The 22,537-nt window shown below is 27.8% G+C and overlaps 4 protein-coding genes across 5 annotated transcripts in view; 2 read left to right on the top strand and 2 right to left on the bottom strand.

Annotated features, from left to right (window-relative positions):
* The window catches only part of LOC114943195 (muscle-specific protein 300 kDa-like), a 126,039-nt gene extending 118,077 nt beyond the window's left edge, over nucleotides 1-7,962 (top strand). The window contains 5 exon segments of the mRNA XM_085489991.1: nucleotides 1,728-1,766; nucleotides 3,205-3,711; nucleotides 3,827-4,070; nucleotides 5,018-5,070; nucleotides 5,884-7,962. Coding sequence (XP_085346117.1) covers nucleotides 1,728-1,766; nucleotides 3,205-3,711; nucleotides 3,827-4,070; nucleotides 5,018-5,070; nucleotides 5,884-6,103 — 1,063 coding nt within the window. The 3' untranslated portion in view covers nucleotides 6,104-7,962.
* On the bottom strand, nucleotides 6,088-13,304 carry Hira (histone cell cycle regulator-like protein). The gene is made up of 11 exons (XM_029318731.2): nucleotides 12,956-13,304; nucleotides 12,743-12,805; nucleotides 12,287-12,397; nucleotides 11,598-12,193; nucleotides 11,148-11,429; nucleotides 10,810-11,069; nucleotides 9,614-10,175; nucleotides 9,114-9,303; nucleotides 8,753-9,037; nucleotides 8,582-8,676; nucleotides 6,088-8,432 (listed from the first exon to the last, which is right to left on the bottom strand). Exons 1-11 carry the CDS (start codon nucleotides 12,990-12,992, stop codon nucleotides 8,316-8,318), a joined length of 2,598 nt encoding a protein of 865 aa, XP_029174564.2. The 5' UTR covers nucleotides 12,993-13,304; the 3' UTR covers nucleotides 6,088-8,315.
* Nucleotides 13,305-13,421: 117 nt separating this feature from the next.
* fidipidine (coiled-coil domain-containing protein 93) lies at nucleotides 13,422-19,499 on the bottom strand. The gene is made up of 12 exons (XM_029318740.2): nucleotides 19,394-19,499; nucleotides 18,313-18,426; nucleotides 18,152-18,246; nucleotides 17,697-17,967; nucleotides 17,377-17,568; nucleotides 17,243-17,293; nucleotides 16,768-16,872; nucleotides 16,456-16,664; nucleotides 16,026-16,342; nucleotides 14,914-15,034; nucleotides 14,750-14,834; nucleotides 13,422-13,883 (listed from the first exon to the last, which is right to left on the bottom strand). Exons 1-12 carry the CDS (start codon nucleotides 19,493-19,495, stop codon nucleotides 13,722-13,724), a joined length of 1,824 nt encoding a protein of 607 aa, XP_029174573.2. The 5' UTR covers nucleotides 19,496-19,499; the 3' UTR covers nucleotides 13,422-13,721.
* Nucleotides 19,500-20,135: 636 nt separating this feature from the next.
* The window catches only part of Flo2 (flotillin-2), a 77,290-nt gene continuing 74,888 nt past the window's right edge, over nucleotides 20,136-22,537 (top strand). For both annotated transcript variants that reach the window (XM_085489983.1, XM_029318721.2), the window contains exon 1: nucleotides 20,136-20,462. In XM_085489983.1, the coding sequence (XP_085346109.1) occupies nucleotides 20,414-20,462 (49 nt within the window). In that variant the 5' untranslated portion in view covers nucleotides 20,136-20,413. The remainder of the gene's footprint in view (nucleotides 20,463-22,537) is intronic.

The raw sequence follows: 22,537 nt of genomic DNA, 5'->3' as shown, positions 1-22,537 counted from the left end.
TGATTCACCCAAATATATATACATACAGGATATCTCAAAATCGCCTAGATGTGTTTTTAATAACAGATTCTATGACTTATTATTCGGAAACGACTCTTCTTCAGCAAAAAAACGAAGCATCAATAATTGCGGAATTATAAGCAATTAAAAAATAAGGATTTTTTTGTAAACTAAATTTTCTGAAGATTAAAAGATCAATAAAATTATATTCTTCAGTTAATTTCAAGTAAATTTACTTTAATAGAATTTTAATTAAAATTATAAAATAATATATACATACATAATATGATAGCAAAAATTGAAAAACTTGCAAAAATGATAATGTCTTCGTCATTTTCGCTGAAGAAAAATTATGTTATCTCTAAATTGGTCAGAGACTCTGTTATTCAAAAAATATTCGGTGGTTTTGAGACATCTTCTGTGTATGTATGTGTATATGTGTATGTGTAAGTGTACCGAAAATCGTGATACAAACAAAACAAAAATGATTTTTCGTACAAATGCAAAATCAAAAATATAATATAAAATTTTTTGCAAGGTTTCGTTTTTTCAAAAAAAATAAATTTTAAAGTTCAATTACGTGTCTTCAAGAATTTTATTTTGCTATACACAACTTTCTATTTATATTTATAAATAATGTCAATGACTTGATATGAATCAAAGTAATGCAACAAATTTTAATAATGCATTTATTTTGTTAAATTTTAAAAGTCGTTGAAAATATCGTTCTCTGTATTGCACATAAAATATTGCAAAAACAAACTGATATAATTGTATATAACGAAATCCTTATGCTCGGCGGATTCTTCAAACTTGATTTTCTCAAAAATAAAATTTTGTACGAAAAGAGATTTTATTCTACCTTTTTGTCTCCCATTTACACGAAAAATCACCTCCAATTCGTTTGTATTATGATTTTCAATACTCTTTATATACACACACTCGCACATTATTATTATTGTTATTTCTTCTAGATGTATATATTTTTAATATTTATTTTGAAGAATATTTTATAAAGTTATAAATATAGTATAATTAAATTAAATTTAAATATAAATTTAAAGTGTAAGATAGGCAATAAAGAGCCAAATCGCGGATGACAGTGCGTTATCCCAACGAAAATGTTATAATAATAATACGGTCAAGATTTAAAATTGGAATAATCTCTACAAGAGATTTAATTCCATACATCCTCTCTTCCCTCCTAAGGAAATAAATGCGAGAGAAAAATATAGATCCGAAAGTCGCTGAATCGGGAATCGAACTCGTGACCAAGTAAAATTTGGTGCCTTTGTGCACAGATATTTAATTCTAACGAAAAAATTTTAGTTTCGTTGGGATAACGCACTGTCATCCGCGATTTGGCTCTTATTACTTGTCTTACACTTTAAATTTATATTTATATTACAGAGCCTTGTTTAAATTTGTCTTAATTTAAATTAAATATAATTATAATAAAATTGTAAATCTGTAAATATATCATCCATTCTCACACAGATGCAATGCGCTATCTTTTTTTTAATTTCTATGCCATTAACACCTAAAGTTAATAAATAAAATAATGATCGATTATTGTATAGCATCTCTAACAGTAACACTTCTTTTTCTATTGCTTCAATTTTTTTTATCTTTTTGCCAGTATTAATATTCATCTACATAATTTTTAATGTAGATGATAACGCTTAATTAAGCCGATTAAAGTAATGCTTAATCATTATTCCATACAGATCGCCCATCACCGATGCTTATGCTTTTCCATGTGATCAGTGAGTAACTAATCATATAAAAATTTTTAATGCCTTGCTTAAAATAAGAGTTATCCCAAAAGACTTATTAAAAGACGTGTAAGCTTTAAAACCCACATAAAATCATTTATTATTTAACATAAATGTTAATTATACAATTTTGGCATAATAAATGTAATAAATCTTACGTATAATAAATTGTAATAAATCTGACGCTTTTTCATAAATATTAATTATTTTATATTTTAATTTAAATTTAATTTATTATTAATTTAAGTATTAATTAATTATATGTATATTAAATATTAGATATTAACTTCTAATATTAATTTTTATTACTATCTATTTTATACAAATTAATAAATTGACAAATATTAAATAAAAAATTCTCTAAAAATTTTATTATTTAATCTTTACATACAAAATTCATGCATATTTATATACTATATGCTAAATAATAAATAACATTGATATCTACTTATAATTTTTACATTATTTATCCTATATATACGTACATTGTACCAAACATTTTTATGAATATATCTATATATATATATATATATATATATATATATATATATATATTTTTTTTTACGAATGATTTTCAAGAATATTTTGTTTTGGGGATATATATATATATATATATATATATATATATATATATTATATAAAATCAAGAATCTGCTAGGTTTTGAGCTAATTACGGCACACCATATATATCGCTCTGTCGTTGGCTTTTATTGTTAGCGTCGGCTCTTGGCGTGCGTCGACTCTCATAAAAACATCTATTACAAAAGTTTAGCAGCTTTTGTGTACAAAGTATGACTTTCCACGACTAGGGATTGTATCAAAGAATCTAACTAAACCTTGAAAAATAGATTTCATAGTCTAATAAAGCTATTTAGCGTGCGCAAATATTTGCATTTTTACGCGTGCGAGATCGAAGCACAAAAGAAAAACCGATTTTAGCGCCGCCTAACGGAATATGGGCCAACTACTATTTTTCTCTCTTTTTAAACTTTTTTCGTCTTTTACTACAAAATCGATCTTCCACGACTCTGTTTCGATGTGTATTTTAATCGTGGAAAAGGATTTTCCATTTTATGAAACCAATAAAAACATTAGCATGCATGAAAAAAATAATCGATTTGTCGGTAAGAAAGAACGATTAGGATCCCCTTAAGGGTAGATAATACACATCAAAATGATGAAAAAAATTCCTATCGACATAGATCCGTAAACTTAATGAGTTAATTATAAATATTAATTATTTTTTAGCTTAAATTTGTTTTAAAATTATTAAAATTATTAAATAAATCCAAACAATGCAATGTTATGATTTTGTTTTCATTTGACAGCGTCTTGACAATCAAAATAATAGCGGACACCTTTTTTGTCACATCCTGTATATCGGAGCTAAAGATATTGCCTATAAATCGCAATTATTATATTTTTATAGCGATAATGGCAGATTGATCTGCCCACTGTGTTCTCGCCGCAACTGGGCTCAACTGGACAACGACTTCTGGCGTCTGGATAAGTGGTTGGAGTTCGCCGAAGGTACCCAAAGTGAGCAGCACTCGCCACCGAACGACATAGAACAACTGGAGGACGTGATTCACGATCATCGGGAATTCCTGCTTAATCTCGACAGCCACAGGAGTATCGTGACGAGCCTGAACATAGTCGGAGCTCACCTGGCTGATCACACCGAGGACATGGAACGCGCGCGGGAGCTTCGCGATCGATTGACGGTGGCGAACAACAGATGGGAAAAGATCTGTGCAGCTGCCACCAAGTGGCAAGAACAGCTGCGACACGCTTTCGTAACAAATCATCAGTTTTATCGTATCGTGGAGGAGTTGCTGGCTTGGCTGGAGCGCACCGAAGTCAGCATTCGGGCCAGCGAACCCATAGATTTGACCGAGTCCGTCAACGTTATAGAAGCAAAATATAACAAATTTAGGTAAAAATTATTAGATGCCTCGAGTTTCTGTTGACAAATATGGGATATATAAGTTTTTGAATTCATATAGAAAGGCGCACTACACGAAATCCCTATTCCTATATCTTTGTTTTAGGGAATTGCGAAATGATCTCGAACGTTGTGAGCCGCGAGTGATATCGTTGCAAGAGGCGACTAATCATCTTTTGGATGAAGAGACGGAAACTAGGATACGTTTACGAGAACTAAGATTGAGATTGCAGTCGTTGAAAAGACTAACCGGAATCTATACCCTTAAATTGGGAACTGCACTCGGGCTGGACCCGCAAGATGTTGGTCTCGCCGCTACGTCAACATCTCTGGCATCCCTTTCACATGATGTGAGTTATATTATCTATACTGATTTATCTAACTAAAATAATAATTATTGTATAATTATAATCTATAAATATTATATACATACAGTCCTGAAGCGGATTTTGCATGATACGATTGATGACATCATTTTGACGTCATTTAACGTCAAAATGACGTATACTTATTGCTACCTAGGATATAATAAATAAATATATATATATATATATATATATATATATATATATATATAATATTTAGCCTAAATAATAGATGACATTAGTATATACATAGTATTATAATATTATTAAGAATCTCAATGTTTATAATTAAAAATCAAGTAATTTCGTATTATACACATGATATATTATTATACTAAAAAAATTCATGTTTTCTTTTATATTTTTATCTTTTAAAAGAAAAATTAATTATTAAAAGTTGAAAGATATATGTGAAACATGTTTCTTTCATATATAGATGCTTGATAAAGATGCTTTTTTTATTTTTTTTTTCGTGGAAAAAATACCAAATTTAATTATTAACTAACTTTTTATTTTAAAAACATAAATTATAAACTTGACATTTTTAGTGTATTAAAAATTTTATTTTTAAAGTATTTTTCTAAAGAATAAGTTTTAAATGCAATGCAGAACAAAATGTTGCATTTTATACAGTTTTAGCATCTTTAACTCCAAAAAATATGATATATTTGCTTTTTATTTATATTTTTATATATAGATATATATTTATTGTAAATTTATTGCACAATGTATTGTTAATATATAAGATCACACAAATTAATTGTTCAAGGCGAGAAGCTTATTTCTTCCAATGATTAAGAGACATATATATATGTGAAATTTTTATTTTCTCGTTTCATTTAGGAAGGATGACGCTTCTACGCCTAAATTATCCGTAGTAATCACTTGCACAGTATCTTATTGTTTGTGTTTTCTGTTTTGTTAAACTGTAGCTACTCGACGAAGCTGCCTCTGGAACTGATCAGCCTCACACTACCAGCACAAAGTATGTTGTTTTCTTTTTTTGTCTTTTATTGCAGTAATATTTGTAGATTAGCAATTTTTTCTATAAGATCTACAGTGTGAATAGTGTTGGTACTTTTATCTTTCCGATTGTATTCTTAAAATGAAATACCCATACATTAAATTTTTATATATTATTAAATATACACTTATTTTGAAAAAAATACAAAAAAATTTTAATACAAATCATTAAATTAAAAAATTATTTACAAATAATTTAAAAATTAAAAAATTAAATTTTAAAAATTGTTTTAAAATATACTTATTAATTTTTTTTACAATTTTTGTAATATTTATACTTTATTATAAAAATTCTAATATGTATTTAAATAGATTCAGTACTTATTAATATGTATATATATATATATATATATATATATATATATATATATATAAAGTTTATCGCTAAATATACATATCGCAAAACTAATATAAATGAAATTTTTAGTATAAAAATCAGCAATTAAAAAATCAAATTAATAAATCATTTAGACAGACTTAATTATTAATTTTTTCTTTACAATTTTTATATTTATAAGTATACTTTATTATAAAAATTGTAATTTACATTGAAAAATAGATTCAATAACTATTCAATCACTTTTATTTACATTTTCAGTAAAAAATTCTTATTTCAATAAAATATATTTCTTCCTCTTAGACTATTGTATAAATATATAACAGCATAATTCTCCCCTTCGGATTATTCTGATAAATAAAGTCCTGTGATGTAATAAAATGATGATGAATAAACTTCTGCTCCGTTTAATTTTTCATCGTCAATCTATTGTTTTAGTGCTGACGAGAGCAACCGGACCGTACTGGTGCGTGGATATCGCTTCCTAGGAAGAGTCATACGAGTTTCTCTACCGATACAAGCTCTAATGCTACTATTGCTCGGCATCGCGTCCCTGGTACCATCCGCAGAAGAGGATTACAGCTGTATGCTCTCCAATAATCTCGCCAGGAGCTTCACGCCGATCGCCTTTTATCCCAATGGACCGCCACCGGTATAACAATAATTAGCAATGTGTACTTATTTCCGTGTTTGCGTGATTTCAAATTCAAGCCAAATATGCAAAGAATAACGAAAAAAATGTTTCTTTACTTTCCCTCAATTATTAAAGGGTATAAAAGATGAAATTTGTACTATTCTCTAAGTTCCCAAGTAGCAAACTGACGTCATCGACTTCAAAGGGACGTCATCGACATCAAAGTGACGTCATTTGACGTCAAAATGACGTACGTTTGCTATCTGGGTTTATCTTCTTAATACAATTGTAAAGAATATATAAGAGAGCAGAAAGAATAAAGGTGTATAATATATATATGGACTGAGAGAGGGAAGATCCTAGGATAGGATCCCCGATATTTTTTTTTCTGCTGGAGAAAAGCTTATATAAATATATATAGAAAAATCTTTATATACTATTAAGTATAAATAATATATATTGTAATTTTACACATGATGTATTTCTTCGTAAATTGTATATGTAAAGGACCAAGCGGTAAAATTGAGAATATATGTATAAACCGCGCGAAACAAGAAGGCATTCTCTTTTAATCTAATTTATTTTGTATATATACAATATATTGTATATCCTCGCTATTCAACTTATTATATATGCAATCTCATGCTCTCTCTCTGCGCGAAATTTGCGCGGTTCGAGTAAAAAAAAAAATATTCGTTATAAAAATATCAGCTGATTTCTTTCTTGCCCTCGAAACATTCGAATATACATATATATATTGAGCTTATGTCATGATCAAACAATATGTAAATTGAAATTAGAATACACGACTCTTCACACATATACATATATATAACATCACGTCGTGCTTCGCGTTCTCGCCGATTTCTATATATTGTACAGAATTTATATATTTTTGTTTCGAAACGCGAAAACTGATATCGCGTGATGTAATACAACGAAACACGATACGAAAAAAAAAGAAACTTTGAATGATGTATACATGTCCGACATGTGTAAGAAAGACATATGTAACACGTTAAACCTGAATTTAACGCGTTTCTACTATATGTAACATTCATGATAGAGGACATAGAAAAGAAGAACTTGCCTTTATTTTTTATACGTTACGTTTGTAATCGAAACGTCGCGTTAAATATTGTTAATATGGTGCTAATTCTCAGAATGTATTGTAATTTCTTCCATAAGGAAGAAAAAAGGCTTCAAAAAAAGAAACATCAATCGCAATCGTTTTGCTGTTATACATTATAATATTCCATAAATAAAGTTAAGAGAGGAGTTATGATAACTATGTGATCTATTTGTAAGTATGACGACAAAAAAAAATAACATCGACAACGCACAGAAAAAACAAAACGCATTTATAATTATACAATTCATCCTGTAAAGATATAATAGTTTTAATGGTCAGTAGTTACGCTTTTGAAGAGTTATGAGTTTCCTTTTTGCATATTGGGTATGCGTGTATGTTTATAAGGTGCCTCAAAATCACCAAATGTCCTTTTAATAACATCAATTTGAACACAATTTTTCTTCATGAAAATGTCGAGGTCATCATTTTTGCAAAATCTCCAATATTTCTCATATCCTTATAGAATTAAATTTTAAATTAAAATCTTATTAAACTTATTCATCTAATTATTAAAGAATATTTTTGTCCATCAAGTTTAGCTTGTAAAAAAAAAATTCTTTAATCACTTATAATCAAAATTATTATAGACACCTCGATATTTTTATGAATGAAAAATTTTGTATCCAAATTATATATAATGAATTTATATGTAACTTATACAATTACAACAAAATCAGGTAATTTTTTTCATGTATGAATACGCCTTGTACTAAGAATTGTTCATTCCTTATAATATATTTAATACCTCAAATGTGCGTATGTCAAGCTGCAAATGTTATAAAACCTGTACAGTCTTACACATCCACAGTAGCTTTAAAAATATACAATATATTAACTAAAGTAAACATGAATTATTTGTGAAATAACAAAATTTGCGTTATAATGAATGAGTTTGTCATTGAGTCTCAATTAATCAATGAGTAAAAAAATAATGTGTTATAAAACTTGTACAGTCTTACACATCCATAGTAGCTTTAAAAATATATAATATATTAACTAAAGTAAACATGAATTATTTGTGAAATAACAAAATTTGCGTTGTAATGAATGAATTTGTCATTGAGTCTTAATTAATCAATGAGTAAAAAAAACCACGAGTCTTAATTATTGATTCTTCAGTGTCGTTAATTGCTCCGAATACTCGAGGTATAGCCTTTGCCAACGAAGGTGGCTGCCAATTGTGGCTAGTACATCGCCCAAAAGTTTGTGCTTTTTTATTCCCTATTACATTCGATATGAAAAATATTAATTATACAATATAATTTTAAAAAAAGTAAGTCAATTATATGACACAATTAATTAAAGATTATATATATTATTAATAAAATATTATATAAATATATAATTATATAATATATAAATAATATTACCAAAATTGCAGGTTCCCACATGCTTTTAGAAGCTGATGTGTGACTTGGACCCAAAAGATCGTCCAAAATTAATCTTAAACGTCTCTCCAAACCATCTAAAAAGATATTGCCAAAGATAAACTCAATGGATAGATGCATGAAAACACAACAAAAATTGCATAACGTACATACCTTGTGTTAATAGAAATGACACTAGAGCCATGAGCCAGTAAACATATTCCTGAGCGCTTCCAAGAGCTTTAGATGCGAGCAACTGTTGTTCCAAATAAGAAACCACGCTTGGCGCACTATGCGGTAATCGCGGATTTGGCAAAGTATTCCCTGCAGTTCTGAGTAATCCTTCCTGCAGCGACGACAAAGGTCCCCTAGGAACTCTATTTCCAGATGTGCTTAATACGTTGAATGATGACCATCGCCATACAGGATCTTGGCTATCTCCAATTAATAACCATGTTCCTATACAAAATATTCAATGATTAGTTATTAATTTATTCATGCGTGAATGACAAAAAACCAAATAAGCTTGCCATACCCATGTCCTTATGATATATATATGCTCGTGCGTTAGTAAATGCTATATGAGGCATTCCATTGTACAAAGTGCACGACAATAGAGATGTTCCAGGCGCAGCCAAATGGGCGGCCGAAGTCGAAACGATCATTCTGCATGTGTTCCCTATTTCCCACACGCGAACTGCACCACAGCTCGATATCACCATCACCTATTACATAAAATTATTTTATAACTATAAGAAATATATATTAAGATTATATATTAAAATTGTATATTAAAATTATACAGTAAAATTATATGTATATTAAAATTATATATATTAAAATTATATATATTAAAATTATATAGTAAAATTATATAGTAAAATTATATAGTAAAATTATATAGTAAAATTATATAGTAAAATTATATAGTAAAATTATATAGTAAAATTATATAGTAAAATTATATATTAAAATTATATATATACCATATATATAAAATGCAAAAAATTAACAATCAGTAATTGAACAAGATACCGCATTTCCAACGGCATGAACTTTTGCCAGTGGTGCTGGTGGTGCTAATGGAGGTGCTGGCCGGCAGCCCTTGACGGGATGAAATGTATGAAGACTTCCATCTTCCAAACCCAGGGCTATTACAGCCGGTGACGCGGCTAACGCGACAGCGCTGTACCCTAGGTAGAGATCCCACGTCGGTTCGGAATCCGTGCCTCTAAATACTTGCAAGTGAGCTAAGCCCTCACTATTGGTGACCGTCACAGCGTAATGGCCTACCTGCTGGGACAACGAGCTGGATGGCTTCAGTGGAGGAAGCAACATCTGACCTCCGGTTTTGTCGGATATGAATTTAGGCTTTTTATTCGGTGAAGAGTGGTGTATTTTCGGGGTCGTTTGTTCCTTGCGCTTTAATGTAAGGGACGAAACTGCCGGAATGTCGATAGCGTTCGTCGATTTTACGGAGGACGTGGTGACATTGGGCGCAACAACGTCGTTACGTTTCTCTATCACAATTGAGCTTTTGGTTTGTACTTTACTTGTGAATGTCGGTGTGCCTAAATTAGTGCTGATATTTGTGTCCCTGAAAGATTAAAAGATGGATTCAATGCAAAGATTAAATTAAAAAATCGACACACTAACTAATTAACTTATTAATAAATTCCCAATTATTAATGACAGTCACTAGTATTTAAATAAAAATTTTGGAAATAATCGACCAAACTAGCAAGTAATAATCGTTTATTAAATTTCACGACGTTTCGACCATATGGTTGTGGTCCTTTTCAAAAAGTGAGACTAAAATAATTTATTACATATATTATTATTATCAATGAAACTAATATAAAATTCGCAATTTGAAACAACATAATACTTACAAGTAAATTTAGTAATAATTAACTCATCATACAGCAATAATCAATATCAGTTTTAGTGAGAAATATACAAGTCAAAATTAATATTGTATATTTCTCACTAAAAACTGATATTGATTATTACTGTATGATGAGTTAATTATTACTAAATTTACTTGTAAGTATTACGTTGTTTCAAGTTGCGAATTTTATATTAGTGTTTCGTTAATAATAATAATATATGTAATAAATTATTTTAGTCTCACTTTTTGAAAAGGACCACTACCATATGATCGAAAATTTAATAAACGATTATTACTTACTAGTTTGGTCGATTATTTCCAAAACTCCTAACTAACTTACGTTGTATCCGCGGGTGGTGGAATAAACATAGGAGTAATTCTTCTTTTACCATCTGAAGTCCTCGTTTCGATTTGTTTATTAATAGGTCCCTTGACCAAAGTAGCCGCACTATTAGTGGCTGGTGGAATGCTTGGAGTAGATAGCATTTGAACAGATTGATTCGATACCGGTGGCTTCAAATTGAGTAGTTCTGGTGCTTCCATCACCATACAGCCTCCTTGAACTAATGGTTTGCCGTACAATCTTTCGTGGAGGCTGCTCTATAAATAAAAAAAAAGTAAATAATGAATTCTTGAATAAAAGTAACAAAAGCTACATATGTAATATTGTATAATTACTTGTTCAGCAGGATCGAGAGGTTGCCCTAATTCCTGTTGAGTGAATTCAATAAATACAGCAGTTCCATCCCAAGAACAGGCAGTAAGACGAAGACCACATGGTGACCAGCTAGCATCCAGCACAGAATGCGTAAACAATTCGTGTATCACTACCAGAGGCCTTTTCAATGAAGTTAACCATACGGATAATGAACGATCTCGCGATCCTATTGCAACGCAGCAATACTGCTGTGGTTTAGAGGAACCTGGTTGTTTTTTCTGAAGAATATTGCCATTAAATCTCTATAAAGAAAGAAAAAATTATACAAATGTATATTGTATATATGATGTATATCGTATATGTGATAATTTTTATATAAATGTTTCAGTATAATTTTTGAAAGAAGTGTATTCTTATCAAAATACAAAATATAGAGTAGTAAAAAAAACAGAAATTTTCTTAGTACATACAACACATGTTACTGCTTTCCTGTGTCCAACAAAGTCTTTATCTTGGGTCCAACCATCTCTTTCTATTATTTGTGCTGTAGGTCCTCCTCCATTCATCGCATGGGCAGATACCAAATACTGACCATCGGGACTCCAAGAAAGCCTCAGAACATGAGTTGTTCCACCACATTCATCAAAAGGCTCAGATATTAATGCTGCTTCCGTCCAATCCGTAGTGTGCCACACTCTCAATGTTTTGTCGTCGGATTGAGATGCTAAATATTTTCCCACCGGATCCCAAGTAATTCCTTTCACAAAACCTGTGTGGCCCTTTAATACAGCTACAACAGCAGGAAATTTCGAAGCATCCCATACGATTACACTGTTGTCCACCGAAGCTGAAGCCAGCCATGGACTGTGCGGTGCCCACGCAAGATCTAGCACATCAGCTTCATGCGAACGTAGAGTCGCAATGCATCTCCAAGCTTCCACACTAGCTTTTCCGCCAAAAATGCTGCTTCCACCTGATCCTGATAGTCTCCAAATCATAATTAGTTTGTCCACACCACCTGACGCTAATAATCCACTGTTGCTCCATCTCACACAATTTACACACGCTGTATGCAAAAAATAAATACAGAAAATCAAACATAATTCTTAAATACATACATATACATCTGATTATAATGTATAAAAATCAAAATTTTTACCTAGATGATTATCCAACTGACAAAGCATTTTTGGAACATTAGAATCCAATTCAGCTGCCTCATCAATCACTGGTTCCATGTTCCATATAACAACTCTTCCGGAATCGCCACCTAATATTTGAAGGTAATAAAAGATAAAATACATAGAGAAGAAAATTTTAAATTTATTACCATGGGCATTTGCAGGATTTTTTTCAGGAGGCATAATTAATTTTTTTTTTTGTCTTTTCTTAATTTTTTTAAATTTATTTTTATTTTTTTTAAATATTAAATATGCAAATAAATCTTAGTGTCTATTTTCAAAAAGAAAGCAAATGCTTAACTTTTTTACTGATTTCAAGATACTGATTCTGTGGACGCCTATAAGTAAATTACTTTGTTTTCATTATAAATATTCTAGTTTATTAAATATATTATTTTCATCAAACTAATATTATAAAAGAAAAATAAAGCTACCTTGGCCTCCAGTCGCAAATCTTTTTCCATCGGGATGTATATCGATGGAAAATATTGGATATCCTGATGAGAAAAAAAAGATTAAAGTTAGGAAAATTTTTAATGATAAATTATTTTAATATTTTAATTATTCGAAAATTCTAATTGTGCGAAATAAGAAAAATTATTTTAATATTTTAATTATTCGATAAAATTCCAATAAACTTTACGAACCATCATGAGTAACCCAATTCGGTTTGACTAGCTTCATTTTCCTCTTCCGTTCGAGACTATGCAATTGTTCACAATCCGATAAAGAAGATCCTTCAATTTCGTTTACATCTTAAGTCTACTTAGGTATAAATATTCGATAATTTCCAAAGGAAAGGAAACATTCCTCCGGCACAATTTAAAGGCTCGCACAAAACATAACCAGATAACCTCCGTCAATCGTACACTTTGAAGGCCCATATTACACTGCGGCTTGGAGAGAAGCGACTGACTGGCTGATTGGTCGATGCTGTTTTGTCGCTTCTCTATGATTGGTCGATCCGAGTTCAATGATTGCAGTTCTATGACGTCATGATCTAACAATGAAGAGTATTATTTTTTTTATGTCGTAGTACATTAAAAGAGCATTATATAAATAATAATAATAATATAATATTATATAAATTATACAAATTTAATGTATAAATCATTATCATATGTTTAAAGTTTATTTGAAAATTAAGATACAGCTATAGATATATATGTATATACACACTATATGTATTCATATGTAGCAAAAATGTTTTGGCATTATTAAATACTTATGTTCATCATCATGTATTCATTATATATTATATATATTTTTTATACATATATGTATATTCATATTTATATATAAAATAATTAGCCTTTTATATTTAATTAAATTATATATATAATTTTATACTACGAATTTGCAAATAGTTGTCAACCTGATTTCCTTGAGTTCCTTGATTACTTGAAAAAAAACTCATGAACCACGAAGTTGAGCCAACAAAGCTTCATTCTTGCGACATTCAATAGTGAGCTGTCTGACTGCTACAACATATTTACGTTGTTGCTCCACAAGGACAACGAGTTGTCGACTAAGGGCATCCCGTCGATTTTTTTCATCAGTGCATCGTTTCTCCACCTAAAAATAACTTTCTTTTATTCTGCAACACTAGCTTATCATTGACTAGAATTTAAAAAAAAAATTAAAATGCACATAATTTAGAGACATATAGTATTTATGTGAGTGTAAACAGATAAATATTCAATCAATTTATATTTACAAAATGGTAATAATTCAATCGACCAACTCTGGCAAATAAGTAATTTTATTAAATTTTCACAACGTTTCGGCCCTTATCAAGTGCTATGTTCTTAAATCAAAGTAAATCACAACTTTTTTAAAAAACAAAAATTCGATCTTAGAATATGACATCATATAACATGATAGTATAAAACGAAATAACTATGTCGTTTCATACTATCATGTCATATGATGTCATATTCTAAGATCGAATTTTTGTTTTTTAAAAAAGTTGTGATTTACTTTAATTTAAGAACATAGCACTTGATAAGGGCCGAAACGTTGTGAAAATTTAATAAAATTACTTATTTGCCAGAGTTGGTTGATTGAATTATTACCATTTTTTAATTATCATCTGGTGACTTCATAGTTTTATATCACATATTTTATATTTACAAAATTAATTAATTCTGAAAAAATAATCTTTATCTTTAAGCTCACAAATATAGAGAATATAATATTATATATTTTACTTCCTATAATATTCATTATATTAAAGCTTCCACTTTAATATAAAGAAATCACGTTTTTTTATCATAAAAATCTATACACATATAATATATAAATCTAATTTAAGATAAATACTCATTTTCATCCATTTTATTTTCCTTAAATTTAATTTTAAGACAGTTTTTATTATTGCAAATATTATGTCTCTAAATTATTAACTTTGTTTTTAAATAATTATGTGCTTTGAATATTACCATTCCTTTGTTACGTTTTACTCCAGCAACAATTGTCTCAAATTGTTTCAGGAATTGTTCCTTGCCACTCGATGATGCCATGGCTCTATTTTTTGTAAAATATATTATATTAATATTATGAATATTTAATGTCATTATAATGTCATTATATTTGTGATACATACTCATTATAATTATCCTGAATCGAATTTAACAACGATAATTCTTTACTTATATACAATTTCGTATCATCCAGAGTATTATATAATGTATAATATTGTTTAGTTTCCTTATGCTTGGCTGAAACTGCAACAATAATTTTTCAATCAGTATTTCTTGAAATTAATTTTATCGATTTAACGTATAAGACGGGCAACAAGAGCCAAATCGCGGATGACAATGCGTTATCCTAACGAAACTAAATAATTTTCCGTTAGAATTAAATACCGTAGGGGTGTTAAAGGGGGTATTGAAATTAAATCTCAAATATGAGATTATTTCATATTTTAAAAATCTTGGCCGTGTCCAAGTAAAATTTGGTGCCTTGTGCACCGGTATTTAATTCTAACGGAAAATTATTTAGTTTCGTTAGGATAACGCATTGTCATCCGCGATTTGGCTCTTGTTGCCCGTCTTATACGTTAAATTTATATTTATATTACAGAGCCTTGTTAAAACTCTTATATTAATTTTATCGATTTCATTTTATACTGCAGCATATTAATCTTATTAATTAAAAATATAAATATGTTTTTTAATCGGCCAACAGAACCAAAGCACAAAAAATTAATTATTCGGAACTGTATCTCTTGGTTTGAGATCACTAAGTTCCATATATAAATTCTTGTTCTTTCAATCCATCATGTACAAAGAGAAGTTCCTCTAATCGTTTAAAAATACTAAAATATAAAAATATATAGATTAATTTATATATGGAACTTAGTGATCTCAAACCAAGAGATACAGTTCCGAATAATTAATTTTTCGTGCTTTGGCTCTGTTGATTTAAAAAACATCATATTTATATTCTTAATATTGAGAGCCGATAAAAATATTTCTTTCTGATTTTATTAATTAAAATTATACTAAATAATACTAATTATATATTATATAGTATTATATAGTATTATAATAATAATAATAATAATTATGTATTATATACTATTATATAATATTATATTTACTATTATATAGTATAACAGTAATAATAATAATTATAATAATTAAACTATATTAAATTATACTAATCATAATAAATAATTAAAATATACTAAATCTACTTGATAAATATTCCTACCTTGATTATAAAGTTCCATAAAGCGTCGTTGATATTGCGTCAGTTCAGAACGTCCTGGGACATCATCCATTTGTCTCATCAAAGATGCAATAATTCTATTTTTCTTAGCCAGTTGTAATCGCATTCGTACTACAGCCTCCTTTTGTTCTTTATATTCTTTAACACAATCTTCTTCCTCCGCTGGAGCATCATCTTCAACTTCTTGTAACATACCTCGAAAAAAATTTAGGTCCGACTTGCATTGTTCTCGAAAATGGTGTTCTTGTTCTTTCAATCCATCATGTACAAAGAGAAGTTCCTCTAATCGTTTAAAAATACTAAAAAAGAAATAGATTATTTTGTATAATATTAAAAATAGCATTAATATCTAAATTTATAAATATAGAATTTAATTGATTATAATTAAAGTAATTTTATTACTTTTAAATACCTGTCATTATCATTAATTCCAATTTCCTGAATTTTTTTAAATGAATTCTCAATAGCTTCTCTTTTTCCACGGTATTCTTTTATTTTTTCTATTACTTCTGTGAATTTATTCGATAAGCCATCTCTTTCCTTTATTAACTTACTAAGTCTAGATTGTAATGTTCCTTTTTGTTTATGTAAAGCATGTAACAAATCACTAGTGCCACTATTCTATATTAATAAAACCATAAAAAATAAAATTACTAAAATTTGTTGTCTCACATTTCAATTATATTGCATAAAAATATCACGCGCGTTTTATATAAGGATTTACCTCTGCTTTAGAAATAGACATGGCCGCATATTTTTCTGTTACTTTGGCAATTTCTTGTGCTTGTATATCAACAATATTCCCAACTGTGTTCACACTTAAACGCATCTGGGGATGAAAGATTAAATTGATAATTGATATAAAATAAAAATAATTTATATATATAAATATATATATATATATATATATATTTGTATATTTTATTTATATTATATTTAATTTTACATTTTATATATATATTAATTTTTAAAAAAGAATATTTTAATGACAATTTTCAATAACAATATTTCATGTAATTTCAACTAAAAAATCATTAATTATTTTCGAAACTATCCTATGGATGAAAAATATATGCATACATATAGTTATTAAAATTTTTGATCTAAAAATTCCTTTACTATAATAATTTATCCCACACAAAAATTATTATTTAATACAAACTTAAAACTTCTAATATATATTTTATAATTTTACATACCGAATTATCTTCTATAACAGCTAAAGCAGCAGTAATTTGTTCGGTAGTGTTCTATAAAGAAAATAGAAACATTAATTACTATATAAATAACAGTAATATTAATAAATTTAAAAGTAATAAAAATGTTTCATTACCTTTTCATTTTTTTCATTATTTAATTCGTGTTTTGAATTGTTGCTTTTAGATTTTAATATCGTTGTTATAGATGTAGTTTTAATAGCATCAAAAGGTGCTTCGTATTCCAATACTGTTCCAATAAATCTGCTTGATTCGTCTTTGATGAAACCCTCTTTTTGTTTGAACAAACGTCGTGGTTCATAGGCTTTCTATCATAAATATAAAATTACATATAATTATTATATATACCTAAAGTATATTTATTACAAAAATGTAAAAATGCAAATACAAATATATTAGTTTCGTATCTGTATGTTTCTTTAGAAATAAATCACACCTTGACCAAATGTAGATTTCTAACGACAACTTTGTTAGTCGTCACTCCATTCTCAAAGTTTTCGCTAAATGAATGCTTCTTATTGAATTGATTCAATGCAAAGCCTCTCACAAAACCTGCCATTTCTTGGCGCATTTCCATGGAACGTTTCACCAACCACTGAATAACAGGGAATATATGAATGCAGTCTAAACCTTGTATTTGATGTGGTTCTATTCGGTAAGGACAGTTCATTTTGGGGAGCATAACTACTATTTTCTCCGTCAAGGAACTGCAACATATATAAAAAAGTTGTCTTTAGAAAGAATTTTTACATAAAAGATTTAAATAATATATTATATATTATTAATTTATTATTAATGTAATTAAAATATGATATTAATAATTCTTATAAATTAACAAAAATTAATCAAAATTAAATTAAATTGAAATTTTTAACTATATATAGAACATACATTTTTTGACCAATGGTGAGATTCTCTTGGAAAAGTAGATCCACATCTACATCAAAATTACAGGATTTTATACACCAGGTCATTCCACCGATAACCTGTTCAAACATATTATTTTTAATTATGTATAAATTGTAAACAAAAACTAAAAATAATTCACATACCTTATCAAAATTGGATAAACCTTTTATCCGTGCTCTAAAGTAACCTGCTGCAACGAGTAAGTCAATAATCTCTTGAAATTTAGTAGTTTGTTCCTCATCCTCACGTACGTCCACCTAAAAATGCATTATTGAACATTTAAATGAGTAATTCAACATTTTAATAAAACTATGATTAATATAATCAACGATTATTTTATCAAACAATACAATATTTTTTTAATATATGAAATAACTGATAAGTTAATCAAAGTTTGATCAAAATAATCCTTAAAAATAAGTAAAACCATGAAAATATATCATTATAAAATTGTATATTTTATCAGCTAATTGATCCATTGTTTTAATATAAAGAAAAATTCTATAAATATAAAACAATATATTTTGACTGACATGAAAATAATACATATATAAAAATAATATTTGTATTCTACAGAAGTTTTTATACTTATATTTTTATATACATATATAGAATAAATTTGTTTATTATATACAAAAAAATTTTTATTATATATAAAATAAATTTTTGTAAAATATATATAATACAAAAAATATATAATAAAAAATATTTTTCTATAAAAATAATTTTCTTATTTACGAATTTTTTACAATTACAACACGCATGCGCACAAACGTAACCACCCACTCACATACATACATATACTTGTAATATTATCAAAAAATAAGTATACATATAAATAAACATATATATATATTGTACACTTAAAAATATCAAATAAACGAATTTTTAAATGACCTGATAATAACAACAATATTAATATGTCAACTTATTTTATTGAAGTTATTTAATTTTTTGAATAAAAACGATCTAACCTTAAAATTACAAATTACAAAGTGTAAACTTATCTATCTTTATATTAATGTAAAAATATTTTACTGAACGGAAAAATCTATATGAAAGCTCATAAATATAATAAATATAAAGCTATATGGGAAAATATATTTATTTAAAAATATGCAGTCGCATGCGTAGTCAATGTTTTAATTTTTTAAAGAGTTTTTGGAATGCATATAAATTTTCGTACTTAATTAATTTGATAGATATATATCTTGGGACGCATACCTCCGTACTTTCAGAAGTTCTTGATAATTTTTTCGGTACATCATTCAACATACTACAATTCTTCACGGTTGCTGTCATATACTGCCATAAACTACTATGCATACCTAGAAGGATGTCTTTGACACAAACGTCAAACGTCATGTGACGTCACATGACTGACATTCCCAACGCGCTGTTTTTCATGAAAAAGCACTCTGACATATTTAAAGCGAGCTTTTAAGAATAAAGAATAAGAAAATTTTTATTAAAAAAATACACAGAAAATTTGACGATCGAGCTCTATTTAGCAAACGTACGTTATTTTGACGTCGATGACGTCATTAACTGTCAAATAATTAAAATTTAAAATAGACGAGAAATTTACGGGATAAAATTTTATTTTATATCAATAAATAAATAATATACAAAAAATATACATACACATATAATATATCATTAATATTAATATTACATTATTATTAATAATATTAATTAATAATATTAATATTATTAATAATATTAATATATAATTATTTAATATTATTTTTAATATTATTAGTATTAATAATATTAATATTAATATTAATAATATTAATATTAATAATATTAAAAATAATAAAAATGATTTTCTAGGTAATCAAGCTTCTCTGGTAAAGTCAAAATAATTCAGAGCGCACATCTAGATATAATTTAAGCTCTATGAATTTCGGCGCGTTTAGAATCTAGGGAATCTAGTGATTTCTCTCTAAACTTTCCGGGGACTTCCGTCAGCCGTAAACAATTTTCAACAGTGGCCGATCCTAATCTCGCGACTGACGTTTGAGACGGTTTATTATATGTTATTAATGATCGTAGCCGAGCGTTTTAAAATAATTTCGTATTAAATTACGTCAGACCGCGTTCCGCCTCGTGTACGTTCAGTGTTATCGTTTTTTCCGCATCGGTTTGTTGTTTGTCGTCGTCGTCGCCGTCACCGTTCGTGCATTACTTTAGCTAGAGAGAGAGAGAGAGAGAGAGAGCGAAGAGAGGTTAATTTTGGCGATGGGAAACGTTCATACTTGCGGCCCGAATGAAGCTCTCGTGGTGTCGGGTGAGTCAAAAATCCATTTAGCAGATCTAAAACATATATAAAGTATATGCGACCTCAAATATATGTGAGTTTTTTTTTCAAAACGCTTCGCCTGACATTGGCGACACTATGACTGTCCTGCAATTAACGATTGGTTAACAGTTTGGTGTTCTGTGTAAACAAGTTTATGCAGAAAAATGTTTAATTTTATATTGCACTTGAACTTATCGTACACGATATGAAACGATCTCTAAAACGATAATACAGTTTTTTTTTTTGCAATTTGGAACTAATATTCTGCATTTGCTACATTTTACTGTAGATTTTTAAAGTTTCTTTGTAAATTAAAAAATTAGAACAAGAGGAAAAAGTTTTATTTTATACCCTAAAAAAATATTTTTAAAATAAGAAAAAATTCTTATTTGGAAACAACTTGATAAATATTATTCGCAGAAGCATTTCCTGTCATTTTTATTAGCATCTTTAATAGTCGATGCTACTGAATTAAATTAAATATAGCGTAGGAAGTGTGTAAGCATAGTATCTCTATGTTAAATAAAAGTAATATTTGAAATGAATATTTTGTGGTGTCGGGTAAGTAAAAAACTTTTATTTAGTATATCTGAAACATATATAAAGCATGTGCGATCTGAAGTATATGTGAGTTTTTTGGAAAACGCTTTGTCTGACATTGGCAACATTATGAATGTTCTGCAGTTAATGATTGGTTAACACTTTGGTGTTCTGTAAACAAGTTTATGCAGAAAAATGTTTGAAATTGTATATCACTTATACACTTGAATTTATCGTACATGATATGAAACGATAATACTAATAATTTTTGTAATTTAGAACTAATATTCTGCATTTTCTACATTTTACTGTAGATTTTGAAAGTTCCTTTGCGAATTAAAAAAAAATGATTATTGAGATAAGAAGAAAGTCTTATTTTATATTCTAAAAGAAACATACATTTGTAAAATAAGATAAAATTCTTATTTCGAATCATCTTGATAAATATTATTTACAGAATAGCGTTTTCTGTCATTTTTTTCTAGCATCTTTAATAGTCGACGCTACTAAATTGAATTAATTGTAGTGTAGGAAGTGTGTAAGCGTAGTGTCTCTAAAAGTAATATTTGGAATAAGTTTGTAACATAAATCATCTCTCACAAACTTATTTAGTAATTTTCTGTGTAAAAGCATATTAATAATATTAAAGATTCTATTGAGTGTCTCGTAGCATTAGATTTATATATATATGTAAATTAATATAATACATAATTATGGAGAAAACAAATCAACAAAACAATAATACAAGCAATTTCAATTAGTCGAAAATGGTAAAACTGCATAAAAATAATTAATAATTGTTTATTTGTATAAGTTTGATTTAAATAAGCAAAAGTGTACATTTGTTCTCAATTGAGTTGGCATTTGGAGTAAATTGCCAAAACTTTTAAAATTAAACAGATTAAATTGAGAAAAATTATAGCAATCTGTAATATATAAAATTTTTTCAGATATTATTTATTATACTTTCTTTTAGAATTAGAATAAAATCATAAATATTGTGCAATTATATAAATAAACTTTTAAGTTCCTACAAAATAACTATACGTTTTGATAGTATCTATCAAATAAAAAGAAAATTATTTGTATTTAATTAACAGAAATATCAATTTACTTTCTATTTTTACTTTCCATTTTTTATTGTTATAATACTTTTAAATGGATATTAGAATGTAACGAAGAAATATATACAAATATAATGTATTATGCAGTAGCAAAGTAATATTAATAAGCTATATAATATGCTATAAAGTTGTAAGAGAATTTCTAGATAATTGGCACTAAATTAAGAAAAAATTAGTTGAATTAATCACTTAAGTGGTGACGATGAAAAAGAAAATACCAAAAAATTGATACAATTTATTTTAATGGATAAAAGATTTTTATATAAGAGTTTTCGAGGACGTTGATTATAAATATGAATTTAACGTTGCACAATTAAATTGTTTAAATAATTAAATTAAACAAGATATTGTAAAATAATTCTTACACAGTTGAAAATAATTATATACAATGCTATTTTG

The sequence above is a fragment of the Nylanderia fulva genome, unplaced genomic scaffold, assembly GCF_048542155.1.
Source record: "Nylanderia fulva isolate GAGA-0341 unplaced genomic scaffold, ASM4854215v1 Scaffold93, whole genome shotgun sequence".
Taxonomy (NCBI): domain Eukaryota; kingdom Metazoa; phylum Arthropoda; class Insecta; order Hymenoptera; family Formicidae; genus Nylanderia; species Nylanderia fulva.
The sequence above is the reverse complement of the archived record's forward strand: the minus strand, read 5'-3'. Positions and strand labels throughout refer to the sequence as shown.

Bases quoted from the DNA above. Each gene is read 5' to 3' on its own strand.
- fidipidine (XM_029318740.2), bottom strand. From the start codon at position 19,495: ATGCATAGTAGTTTATGGCAGTATATGACAGCAACCGTGAAGAATTGT. The intron at 17,569-17,696 runs GTGTGATTTATT...TATTTATGATAG, and splicing joins GAAATCTACATTTGGTCAAG to AAAGCCTATGAACCACGACG. The intron at 16,873-17,242 runs GTATGTAAAATT...TTTCATCCCCAG, and splicing joins CTGTTATAGAAGATAATTCG to ATGCGTTTAAGTGTGAACAC.
- Hira (XM_029318731.2), bottom strand. From the start codon at position 12,992: ATGAAGCTAGTCAAACCGAATTGGGTTACTCATGATG. The intron at 11,070-11,147 runs GTAATTATACAA...TTTTATTTATAG, and splicing joins CTCTCGATCCTGCTGAACAA to AGCAGCCTCCACGAAAGATT. The intron at 10,176-10,809 runs GTAAGTTAGTTA...TTAATCTTTCAG, and splicing joins CCACCACCCGCGGATACAAC to GGACACAAATATCAGCACTA.